Raw genomic sequence first — 13,598 nt, 5'->3', positions numbered from 1 at the left:
ACTGGACAATACAGCTCCCCTAGAAATAAAAGGGCACAATAAGAGTGTAGAAAATGTGGACAACTTTCCCATATTTCAGGAGAAATCTTTTGGTAGAGATAGAAATCAATTTTGTAATACTCCATGGACTTCTGTATGCTGACACAGCCTTTGGCTGACTGAGGAGGTCCGTTTAACGATCAAGACCTCAAACCCGACATAAAGCTCGTGACTTGTCAGTCTACAGTGATTCTTGTTTCTGAGATATGATCTACTTCAAGGCACTGGAAAGATGCCTCCAATCATATTCCTGCAAAATTTTGCAAAGTTACAATCAGGATAAATAAATCAACATTAATGTAGTCAATTAACGCCATTGAAAGATGTTCTCAGAGCCTCTTTGAGAAAAATGTAACATTCTTCTCCCACCTCCCAAACGACCCAGATGCAGCAGAATTCATGAGAAGGCGAGGACTAGGCACATCCCTTCCCACCAAACCACCAGCTCCCCAGGTACTTTTCCCTGCAACTGCAGGAGATGTAACACCAGTCCCTATACCCCCTCCCTCTTCTCCATCCAGGAACCCCAGCAGACCTTCCAAGTGAGGCAGAGGTTCATCTCTAACCCCATCTACTGCATTCTGGAAGAACAGCACTTCTTATTTCACTTGGGGAGCTTACAACCCAATGATATGAACATTGAATTCTCCAATTTTAGGTGAACAACAGCCCTTCCCCCTCCCCTGTTTTACCCCCAGTCTTCCCTATGCCCCACTTGGATATGTATCCATTTCTCCCTTCCCCTTTTCGCCTCACCCCCTTCCACCTATATTCCTTCCTCTTGCATAACATTTCACGTCTCTTCTACCCATGCCTCCTTAACTCTCATATTTTGTCTTTTCATCTCTGGCTTTTGTCTAACCATCTGCCAATCAAACCCTCCATCGCCTCCTCACCTGTAGCCATCTATCATTTGCCAGGCTTTGTCTCTTCCCCCTCCCCTCCCCATCCCCACCTCTCTTACAGTTTTCACCCCTCCATTACAATCAGTCTGAAGAAGGGTCCTGACCCAAACGTCACCTATCCATATTCTTCAGAGATGCCGCCTGACCTGCTGAGTTTGCTTATTTTTTGGCAAACCAATATCTGCAGTTCATTGTGTCTATTACCTGCAGTTCTTTTTTTGTTACTCTAATTATTTTACAATCCTTGCTCTCTGAAATGAAATAGCAATATACCCCAAATACTGCAGATGACTGATACCTGAGTAAAGTCATATTGAATGGCGGTGCAGGCTCGAAGGGCCGAATGGCCTACTCCTGCACCTATTTTCTATGTATCTATGTATCTAAGGTAGACTGAAATATTATCAGGCAAAATGAAAAGTGACATTAACTGTTAAGATCAAATTAGTCTGAAGAAGGGTCTCAATCCGAAACGTCACCCATTCCTTCTCTCCAGATATACTGCCTGTCCCACTGAGTTACAACAGCATTTTGCGTCTATCTTCGATTTAAACCAGCATCTGCAGTTCTTTCCTGCACAAGATCAAATCAGAGATTGAACTGCAAGCGTATTGTGTTACTCAAATGATCCCATATGAAACCAGCAGAATAGTGCCTTCAACATAGGCAGTGCCAAACAGCACTAAATAAAAGATCAAATAAAAATCAAGCTTGTGTCAAAGGAGGAAATATTAGGTGTGGTTGGAAGCTTTTCAAAGTGATAGACTTTCAGCAGGTCCATAAAGTAGTGAGGGAGGTGAAAACTTTATGGTAGTGTGAGATGGTCTGAACATAACGAGTAGAACTTGGAATGCAGAGGCAAGACAGTGCATATATATATTACTTGGTTTAAAATAATTTGTTTACTGTATTTTTTACACCTTAAAATTTTACATCTTGAAATTTTAAATGTGTTGTTAAGTATAGGCAAACGGTAAGGTTATCAACTGCGCCTCAGATTGTACAGACTTGAATGACTAAATGAGATGTGTTTAAATGCAAGTGATTAAAGTTCATTTTGATTTTTTTTTTAAACCATGCAGGTGGTTTTGGAATGTGCCTTGAAAAAGGATCTAGTTTACAACAAAGTTAACCCAATATTTCACCACTGGAAGATAAATGAAAAAAAGTTTGGACTTACCTTTCAGAGTCCTGCTGATGCTAGAGCATTTGACCGTGGAATTCGCCGAGCTACTGAAGCCATCTCTGAAGGTAGAGGCTCTTAAATTTTATTCACGGGAATACTTCCAGCATTTACCTTGAATTACATTAAATATCTCAGCAGATAAATGCTGAAAGGCCCAAATCTACTTTGCATCGTTCAAACACTATATAAAGGAGGTGGGGAAGGAGCACGAATGAATGTTTCCTTTTAAACTATTTTCTTCCCATTTTACAGAGCAGCAATGGAATCTGAAATGCAGAAATTATGGATCTTTCATGCCTTTTAATGGTATTGCATTTTCAGCATGAATTGAAGGGAAGAGCAAAAATAGAAGAGATTTGTTTTCTGAAGTATCATGACATTTAGGACACTGCACATCTTGTTCATGAATGCAGTAAGAATGTCTACTTGTAATTTAGTTGATGGATTCCCCCGCAAAATAAATTAATTTAATACAGATGGCCATAGATCTGAATCCACATTAGAAGAAACAATTTTATTGACTTTGTAATTTTTTTGTTACCTGACAAAGCAAATGAAATCTAGAAAATAAAATTGGCATATTGTCCATACTTTGGCAGGTGAAAATGGACAAGTTTGATACATGACAGAGAGTAAAATAAATTATTTTTTTTACAAACACTTATGAAAGCAGTATTAATCCTGAAGACACAAACATTTTGCAGGTAAAGAAACCCAAATTTTCTGAGTATTAAACGTAGGCTGAATGTTTAAAATTGCAGCAGCTCGAGAGGTCTGGTTAGAGAATTAGGGCATAGTATAGGAAAGGAAAACCGCTGAAATCTTGTAGAGAGTGAATAGAAAAATGATGAGAAAGAGTACATTTTATATAAAGAGACTAAGTGTACACCATGAAGTAAAAAGCAAATATTTGGGAAGTATGGGTGCAAACAAGAAATATTGTTAAATTAACATACGATAATTTCTGTATCTTTAGTAAAACCATGTAGTTAAACTATATATTGGGTGCAACCACAAATTTAACACGACAAATATCTCTTACTTCAGATTATGAAATGGAAATGTTGAATTTCCCAACAATTTATTTGAAATAAATTCCAAAAGTAGTGTTATGCATAAATTAGACCATGGCATCTGAAATAAGTTAAATGGGAGATTTTTAAAAAAGATTTGTGTCTGGATAAAATGTCCTACTAATTCACATTATCCTGGTATTTTCTTGCCCTGATTACATGCCTGCATTCACTTTGAATTTGATTTTCGGTTAATAATATCACTGAAAGCCTGAAACCAATACAGTATCCTTGTTAAACTAATTATAGAAAATGTTGTCGCAATGTGAGATGAGCTGAGTAGAACCCAAACCTAGAGTGGATACATTTCCATGCACTGTTCAAGTTACACATGTCCATTGGTATTGAGTGAAAGTGCTAGAGTAACTCAACAGATCAGGCAGAATCTGTGGAGGGACTAGATAGGCGATGTTTTGGGTTGGGAGCCCTCTCTATCATATAGAGAATGTAGATATGACTCGCTTTCACAAAAATATTTTCATATCCTATTTTGCAACCTGCAGAGTTCAATTTTAAAGAATGCATAACTGGTGCCAGTACAAAAACAACAACATTACAAACTCTGGCAAAAATAAACTGTTGGAGCAAGTGTAGAGGCAAAGGCTTGATCAATGTTGACAGTTGAGAGCCTGCATCAGGACAGAGTGTAGAGAGAAGATGGCCAATAAAGGGAGGAGTGAGTCAGAGGCTGGTGGGCGATAATCCTTTCAGGCAGTTTGCAGATTGTGGACAGAAAGGCCTGTTGTATTCCATTAATGCTTTGGATTTTGTGCTCAATCCAAAAGTTCCACAGTCTGGAGTTTGGGGATCCCAGCATTAAAAGCTCAAGGGACCGAAAGCAGCTTGTTATTTTCAGTCTTATCAATACTGAACTCCTCGAATATGACTGCCTGATCTTATACAAATTCTCCCATTTATTTTTAAAGCATTTTTCAGCCTAGCAATAATAGTGATAAAATATTTCATGGTATTCATTAATGATTTGATGCAATATATATATATATAGTTTAATTATGGGTAGTGTTAGGGTGATTATTTAAATAAATGAAAGAATTATAGCAAGCATATGTAGAGCGATACCGTATGGGTTGCTAAAGAAAAATAATGTTAATGACTTGCAGAAAAATCAGCTTATGGACAATTCTCAGGATCCTGGGCACTGCCTGTATCTAGTATTTTTGCTATTTAACTCAACTAGTATTAAACAGTTGAACAAATATGAATGAGACATTTTTATTGCTGATTTCAAACTTTAAAGATGATGACATTGATTTATTTGTCAGCAGGTTGTCAAGAATCTTTCAATGAAGCAACAGTCTCAGATGATAGCTTTCAAGTAAGTAGTACAATAAATGCATATATCAATTTAATTTTGCCATCATGAAAGCTTTCAAAACTTATATTTGTTTGATAATAATTTGTTTAATAATTGATAATCATAGATGCTGCCATACTTTGTGAAATTTTGAAAAAACTTTATTTTCATGGGCTGATAGACATTTCAGTCTTGAGTAATGATCAAGTAGTTCTTTCTACTCCAATGCACTAACGTTTAATACAATTCAAATTTAACTACTTTGCAGCATTTTTTTAAACAATGGTACTTAATGGTAAAAGAATAATAAAAGTGGACATGAGTAATGGACTGTGACAATTAAAAAAATTCAGCAGCAGAGTAGAGACTTTAAAATGGCATTGCTTTATGTAGCAAATCTGGGGTTTTTTGACTTTGAGTTGTGATTGCAAGATGAATGTACTTTACATCCACATATGGCAAAGGATTTGAAGCACTTTTAAAAGCTTTACTTTGCTTAAAAATCTATTTCCACTGTATCAAACCATATTACGCAGGCAGGTGGCACTAGTGTGGATGGGACGATAGTCGGTGTGGGCAAGCTGGGTCGAAGGGCCTGTTTCCACGCTGTATGACTATGAAAATACTTTTTGAGAGTATACTAAATGAGAATATTTTTTAAAAGAACAGTTGACATCAAAATGAAATGTTGCCGTCTTTCGCATGAAGCAGAATGAGTAGGGAAGTACACACATGAATTTGTCAGCAATAAAATGATTAATTGAAAAAAAAAATGGGAACCTAAGAGATTCTGAAATCCGTCAAGAATTTTGGGAAAGCCATAGTGTGCTGATTGTGGCATGGAATTATAGGTGCAAGATGTCTTATACAATGTTCATGGGGAAGAAAAGATGACCAAACAACGAACTCCTAAATGTATGAAAAATAAAATTACCTTGTACTTAAGATGGATTATTGTAGGAAAAGTAACTGCCATTTGCACAGATTTCAGTACACAAGATTTGTTATCTGTTCTGAATATCCATGATTGATTTTTGTGATGCTCATTTATATTTGAAAACATTGGGATATTTATATTTAAATCAAAATCTTTTTTATTTAGTTTTCAGGACATAACAAAGTGCAAAGTTGTCTATTTGTTACAGACAGAGTGTACGAAAAGAATAAATAAAAAACAACTTATGCTAACATATAACAAGACAACAACAATAAAAGAAAAATGAGATACCAAAAATAATATTTATATTTAAAAGATTTGGAAGTTAAGCACATCACCTGGAAGATTTACTGTTGGTTACTTTGTTCTTCTGATGCCAAAGATCTTACAGGCTTCTTAAGACATGCAGACGTTAATTGAGATTTCCAGTTCACAATAGTAATCAAATCTGAGCTTTGTAGACAGGTGTGTTGGCATGACTGAGCATCACTGGTGTTTTGTGGTCATAAAGGAAGTTCTAAGATTTCAGGCTGCAGGCAGTGGAAAGATGAATGATTAGGCTAAATACTACTCCAAAGTTGGCAGCTCTGTTCAATTGCCCCAAGCACCAGTTTGACTACCTCCTTTGTTGGTGTGAGCTAGTCCTGCACTGCACCCAATTTTAAAGGATCTTAAGTCGACAGAATATGTATTTTACCCAACAGATTTCGTAGAGCAAGTTGGCTGCTTTATATTTGTTTGTGAAGGATTATTTAAATTCTCATTGCAGAACATAACTAGTGTAACTTCATGAATATTTAACTAACTTCATTATTTAGCTGATTTTATGTGTCAGAGTTGGTTCTGGAATTTGTTTGTGGTTGTAACTAACAGGAAAGAGAAACGTGAAGATTGTGATGTAATTGGACTTTCAGAGTGGCTTCAGTAAGTTGTCATGTTGGATTGTACACAAAATTATTAAGAGTACATTGTATTAGGGTTAATATACTGATGTTGATTGAGGATTCATTAAAAGGCAGGGAATAGAAATAAACAGGTAATTTTGGTTGGATAGCAGTGACTATGGGCGGTGACCAATTTACCTGGTGATGCAAGCACGAGGACTGAATGACCTACTACCAGGTGTGTTCTTTTATTTAAAAAATTAACAATAACAGAAATGCAGAATAAGTCGTTCAGCTACTGGGCATCATTCCACAAACTCATGGCAAAGTCTTGGCCCAACCATCCTCAGATGTTTGCATGAGTGTTCATTTTTATATGTCCTCATCAAAATCTATACCCCATTCTGACATAGGCTGATAAATGGCAAGTTACATTGATGGCACAAAAGTGTCAGCCAGTATCCTTTAAAGAGTATAGCCAACTAGCCATTACATTTAGTGGCATTATCATCATACTATCAGAAAGTCATGTAGTTTTTCAGCATGACAGCAAGCCCTTTGGCCCAACTTATCCATGCTGACCATATTAATACCCGACCTAGACCCACTTACCTGTGTTTGGCCCTTATGCCTTGAAACCTTTTCTAACCATATACCTATCCAAATATATTTTGAGTTGAAATTGTACAACTTATTCCACTTCCTCTGGCAGTTAGTTCCACATACCCACAACCCTCTGTGTGGAAACATTGCTTCTCGCGTCGCCTTTAAATTTTGCATCTCTCAGCTTAATCCGTGCCTTGTATAATTAGACTCTCCTGCTTTGTGGAAAAGTTGGATCTCTGAAAAAAAACGTATGTATGTCCCTCATGATTATATATATCTCAGTAATATCATCCCTCAGCCTCCTATGCTCAAGGGAAAAATGTCCAGCCTATCCAGTTTCTCAATATCACCCAAACCCTCCAAGCCTGGTGACATCCTTGTGAATAATTTCTGCTCCTTTTCCAACTTAATATCATCCTTTCTATAGCTATGAGACCTGATCTGCACACAATGCTCCAAGTATAATTCACCTATGTCTTATACAGTTTAAACATGATGTCTCAACTACTGTACTTAATATCCTGACCGATGAAGGCAAGCTTGCCAAATGCCGCCTTCACCATTCTGTCTACCTGTGTCGCCACCATCAGGGAACTGAGTACTTTTACCCTAAATCTCTGTTCTACAACATTCTGCCATTTACTTTGTCAGTCCTGCCTTGGTTTAACTTACCAAAATTTAATACCATACATGTCTGAGTCAAATTCCATCTGCAATTCCTTGGCGTACTTCCCCAGTTGATCTAGATCCTGGTGTAATCTTAATTATCTTCACAGTCCATAATGCCATCAATTTTGGTGTCATCTGCAAACTTATGCCCCTGTCCCACTTAGGAAACCTGAAATGAAACCTCTGGAGACTTTGCGCCCCACCCAAGGTTTCCGTGCGGTTCCCGATGGTTGCAGGTGGTTGCCGGAGTTTGCAGGTAGTGGAAGCAGGTAGGGAGACTGACAAAAACCTCCGGGAACCGCACGGAAACCTTGGGTGGGGCACAAAGTCTCCAGAGGTTTCTGTTCAGGTTTCCTAAGTGGGACAGGGGCATTACTAACAACAGTGGACCCAGTGGCAGGCCTTAAGTATGAAAAGCAACACACCACTATTGCCTTCTGACCTACCACCGAATCAATTTTGTACCCAATATCATGTGGCCATCCACACGAAAACTGTAGTTGCGGAATTAGGTCAAAGGCTAGTACCCAAGGATATGCCTCTGTATTTCTACATGTAAAAATATTTAAGGTTTTGGATGCCAAAGTTCAATTTCATTTTTCTCTCACTCTAAGAACATGGATGTGGATTTTGCTAAATAAATTCATATGTTGTTGTTCTGACGCTACAGGATCATAGCCCGGAAATATTAACTCAGTTTCCCTAGTCACAGATCTTCCTGACCAGTATTTTCTATTATTATAGATCCATGGTTTCCTCGTATGTTGCAAAATTCCTCGTATGTTACAAAACATACTTGGTTAATAAAGTATGATTATGATTGTGATGGTTTGGGTTTGAGTTTAATTCCCTCTCAAATTGATCATTTAAGTGTAACAAATTTAGTCTCCTGTTAAGATATAGCCCTGCTGTTTAAAAAAAAAAAACCTGATAGAGCCCCAGATGTAATTGATAACTACTCATGGCCTTAATTTTAAGCTCTTTCAATCCATCGTGCAGAAACTTTTGAATAAAATAAGTAACTATCTGTGCCATTACGCCAAGCAAATGTTTCTGTAAAGTTTTTCCAGTTATTTTTAGTTAGTATCCGGTGATTCACAGCTGGTGCCACAACCAATCTGCTGGAGGAAGTCAGCGGGTCGAGGCATCGGTGAATGGAAAGGAATCATCGACATTTTGGATTGAAACTCTGCATCAGAGTTGCTGCTCGAACCACTGAGTTCTTACAGCAGATTGGTTGTTGCTCCAGATCCCAGCATCAGATGGCCCTTGTGCCTCAAGTTTAATACTAGTAGGTCATGTCTTATTCAAATATTTCTAAGATATACCCTTTTCTAGCTTTGTTAATGAAGCTGCTATATTGTCATAAATCAAGGAATATTTTTAAACCAATTAAAAGCATATGTGCTAAAACGCAGATACATGACAGATTTTATTTGTGATACACAAATGATTTTATGCCAAAACTTCAAAGAACTTGGATCTAGTGCAATTGCTACTAGATCTGCTAATTATGCATGGTAGAAGCTCCAGGCAATAGTAGAACATCTTGCCAAATGTACCACAATTCAAAAATGTCATACACTTTAAATTTGAAAATTAGAAAATGTAAGCATAGGTTTGTGGTTGTTAATTTCTACATTGAACCTTAAATTTAATTTGTGTATTCTGCCATGCTGTTGGAATGAAAGTTACATTTAGAGTCAAATGAATTATTTGTGAAGTTTTTCTGAGCTGGGCATTTTTATCATTTTGATCTTCACTTTAAATTCATAATTCTTAGAGTTTTCATTTAAAATATTAAAACGTAATTGTTTTTAAACACAAACTTAAGTAATTTTTCAGATGATTACATAAGGAAGCAAAACAAAGCATTGGAGGAACTCATCAGATCAGGCAGCATCTGTGAAATTAATGGACAGATGGCGATTTGGGTCAGGACCCTTTTCAAACTCCTTATTTGCATAAGGAATCTGCATTTTTGAAATTTCTCTTTGCAAACAATTTTTCATCTGACGGGGACAAATACCTGATGATTTTTTTAAATGTTAAATTACTTGAATATGGGCCTTCCCACTCTGAAGCTATTTCTTCGCATAGCAAGTGTTAGAATCCAAATTCTAGGATTCAAGGGCAATATACGCCACTAATTTTCCTTGCTAAATAATGCTGAGCCCAAATAAAACAGAACACATTTTGTAAGCTGTTAATAATTTTCTTTTTGAACTTCAGTCTACAGAAAGGGGATATAAAGAAGTTTTCATACTTTGAAGAAGCTGGGTCTGGATCCCATTTTCTGTACAACTGTATTTGTCCAACAGTTTGCAGCTGGAATTGATTTTATTACTTTACCCATCATCCGTCCAAGCCATTTTAGTACTTTGAAGGGAAAAATAATCATAGGAAGCATCTCTTAGCAACCACAGGACAGTAATTACTATAACAGCAGCTGGGAGAAAAACAGATTTCCGTTTTACATAAAAGCTGCGTTGGGTTGCTTTTTACAGTCAGAACTTGCCAAGCCTTGTCAGGGCAGAGTAACATAGTCACAGAATGTGGGTGGTGGTTGCAGTTTTTAATCACTCAGCTGCTTTAAAAAAAAATCCATCTTGCAACATGCTAGTTATAAACTGTGCTGCAGTGTTGTGTAATTCTGTGTTTTTTTTACTGTAAAGATATTGTGAATCTAGAAAAGTGTGCTTCATTTGATAAACACTAGGAAACAATAGAAAATGGGGGTTCTTGCTAAATTAATGACATATTATATAAATGCAACATATTTCATGTAAAAGAATAGGAATGAACGTGTATTTTAAATCAAATACTAGTTAAAAGCTTTTAAACGTGTGTGATTTTTGTTTCCCTTAAAATTACCAAATTAGCCAAAGCAAACATAATTTCTGTGGTGGTGGCTACTTTCTTAAATGAAAAAAAGGTCTTCCTGTTTTACCTTCTCCAATATATTGTTGGGGAGAGTTTCAGGATTCAAAGCAAATGACCGAGAAGGCAATATATTCCCTAGTTAGTTACTGATATTCCCTTATGCCCACTGCCCTATCCTTGGTCGCAGAGCTTGTGAGTTGAGAGGCGTTGACTGAATAGCATAGCAAAATAACTGCAGGGCATCTTGAAGGGGATACACCCTATAACTCAATCATAGCAGTTGTAAAGGTAGTGAGTGTTCATGGTGGCGTGGGATGACATTCAAGCCGACTCTTAGTCCTGGACGGTATTGAATGTTTAATTGTTAAGGCTGCACTTGTCAAGGCTAGTAGCGATATTCCATCATACTACTAAATTGTGCCGTGTATAGGAGTCAGGTGGTGAGTCACTCTAGCCAAGATAATCTGTCACTGACCTGCTCCCACTGCCATCGTATTTATGTAACTGGTCCAGTTGACTAGTCCAGTTCACGGTGACCCCCAAGACGGTGGGGGAAACTCAGTGATGGCTTTGAATAGTCAGAATCTAAATTTGTCCTTAAAACGTTTGTTGACTACGCAGTGGGAGGATTTTTTATGTACAGTTAATTGAAAGCAGATGGCTTTACAATCTGGTGTTATTTCAATCTATTCATATATTTAAGAAGTTAGGTGTAAAAGGTGCAGGCGTATAGAGTTTTCACATTGAAGAAACAAGAAACTGCAGATGCTGGTTTCCAAAAAAAATCAACAAAATCTCTGGGGAACATGAGTAAGTAACATTTTGAGTTGGGACCCTTCTTCAGTCTACTTGTATAGCGGGGAAGAAAACTGGAAAAAGAGGAAGGATAGGATACTGGTGAGATGGGGGGGGGGGGGGGGGGGGGGGGGGGGGGGGGGGGGGGGGGTTCATTGGCAGCTGGTTGGACAAAGACCAGAAATGATAAGACAAAAAGTATGAGATAAGGATACACCATATTGCCTCCTTGAACTTGCTTTGCCATTTAGTAGATCTTGTCTACACCCCCGAGAAGATAAATAGATCATCTCTACTTTCGTTGTGTTCCCTTAGGTGTTAACTGATCACTTGAGGACAAAAATTTATCACAAGATTGTAGAAGAGATAAAAACACCTCATGTTGTTTCACAGCATTATCAGACAATATTTGCCAGAGTCATGTAAAAATCCATTAGGACAAAGAAAAGGAAAGTCTTCTGATAGAAATCTTATGTTGCCCAACAATGAAAACCATGGACATGCAGGAGGATAAGATTGGAGAACAGTAATCTTGAAACGTTGTAGGATTCAAGTTGGTTACAATGGGAAGGGAACCATATCATAGTATAATAGTAAATAATAGGATCAGCATTTTAAAATGTAGGTTTTGCCATATCTGGAGTCACTGTAGATTAGCAAACACACAAAGGTGAATGGGTCTTTGGCTTCATTAGAATATAGGGAAGAAGGGTTTTGAGATGGGAAGAAAGTCAAAGAGGTGTCTGAAAGAGGAGTGAGCGTTCAGCTGCAGCTGAACATGGGAGATAATTGTTCACCAATCTGATATCTAACTAGACCAAGTGCAGACCCGTTGGGTCTGTTTCCCCAACGTGCGGTTGCGGGGGGGCTGGGGCGGGCGGCATGTGGCGTCACACACACTAACGACCTCCCCGCACACGCTAACTACCCCCCTTGATATTATATTAATATTATTAATTTGCTCCTTTTACCCCATAACCGCCCTATCCACCGACGCATAGGCCCCAACTCTAGACGCAGGCGCGTCTAGTGCGGCGGGGGGGGGGGTAGAGAGTGAGGGCAGAGAGAGAATGGGGAGAGACAGAGAGAGAGGGGGGTGGAAGGGAGGAGGAGAGGGTGGGTGGGTGAGGAGGGGAGAGGGAGATGGGGAGAGAGTGGGGAGGGGGAGATGGGGAGAGAGGGGATGGGGAGGAGAGGGGAGGGAAGGGGAAGGGGAAGGGAGAGAGAGGGGGATGAGGATTGGGGAGGAGAGGAGCGGGGGGGGTGAAGGGGGAGACGGGGAGGGGGAAGGGGTTGGTAGAGGGGGGGAGGCTGGGTGAGGGGGGTGGGGGGAGGAGAGGGGGAGATGAGAGGAGAGGGGGAGGGGAGAGGTGCTGAGAGAGTGGAGGGGGAGAGAGAGAGAGAGGGAGGAGAAAGAGAATGGGGGAGTGGGGGAAAGGCACAGGGGTGGGAGGGAGGGAGGGAGGGGGAGAGATCTCCCACCCCTGTCCCATTGTGATCTCATATGTAAATGAGATCCATTGTGATTGTACATCTGTGAGATGGCACTGTGACTCATGCAGAAGTTTGATTTTAGTGGGACCACGTGAAGGTTACAATCTCTCACCCCTGTCCCATTGTGATGTCATATCATATGTAAATGAGATCCATATCATATGTAAATGAGATCTGTGAGTTGGCACTGTGACATGCACCATTTTGATTTTAATTTTATTTGATGTTTTGTGAACAATTTTATTCAAAATCTGGGGAAATAATTGACCAAATCTAGAGTGGATTTCTGAAATCATAAGTTAAATCCCTACCGAAATATGTGAAAATCTCTGCGTTTTTGCGTCTGGTTTTCGAGGAGATACGTTTCAAAGGCAATATGGCATACACCCACACACACACACACACTTTTAAAAGTATACTAGACCAAGTGCAGACCCGTTGGGTCTGTTCCCCCAACGTGCAGTTGAGGGGGGGGGGGGGGCGGCATGCGGCTTCACACACATTCACCACCCCCCCACACACACTAACAACCCCCCCTCCCCCCCCGCACACATGCTAACTACCCCCCTTGTTAATATATTAATATTATTTTGCTCCTTTTACCCCATAATCGCCCTATCTACTGACGCATAGCCCCCAACTCACAGGTGCGTCTAGAGAGGGAGGGGGGCTAGAGAGTGAGGGCAGAGGGAGAGGGAGGGGGGGGGGGGGGGGGGGGGGGGAAGAGAGGGTGTGGGGGGATAGGCATGTGAGGGGGGAAGAGAGGGAGGGTTGAAGAGCGGTGGGTGGAGAGTAGAGTGGAGGGAACTAGG

At 39.4% G+C, this 13,598-nt stretch overlaps 1 protein-coding gene across 2 annotated transcripts in view; it reads left to right on the top strand.

The window, feature by feature from the left end:
* The window catches only part of spred1 (sprouty related EVH1 domain containing 1), a 99,192-nt gene that overhangs the window by 72,939 nt on the left and 12,655 nt on the right, over window positions 1-13,598 (top strand). The window contains exons 3-4 of one of the 2 annotated variants that reach the window (XM_033026948.1): window positions 2,027-2,195; window positions 4,490-4,539. In XM_033026948.1, the coding sequence (XP_032882839.1) occupies window positions 2,027-2,195; window positions 4,490-4,539 (219 nt within the window). Of the gene's footprint in view, window positions 1-2,026; window positions 2,196-4,486; window positions 4,540-13,598 lie in introns of both variants that reach the window. The other variant, XM_033026947.1, reaches the window with a different exon arrangement.

Source organism: Amblyraja radiata, chromosome 9 (assembly GCF_010909765.2).
Source record: "Amblyraja radiata isolate CabotCenter1 chromosome 9, sAmbRad1.1.pri, whole genome shotgun sequence".
Lineage (NCBI taxonomy): Eukaryota > Metazoa > Chordata > Chondrichthyes > Rajiformes > Rajidae > Amblyraja > Amblyraja radiata.
Note: the sequence above shows the minus strand (reverse complement) of the source record. Positions and strands in the feature narration are given on the sequence as shown.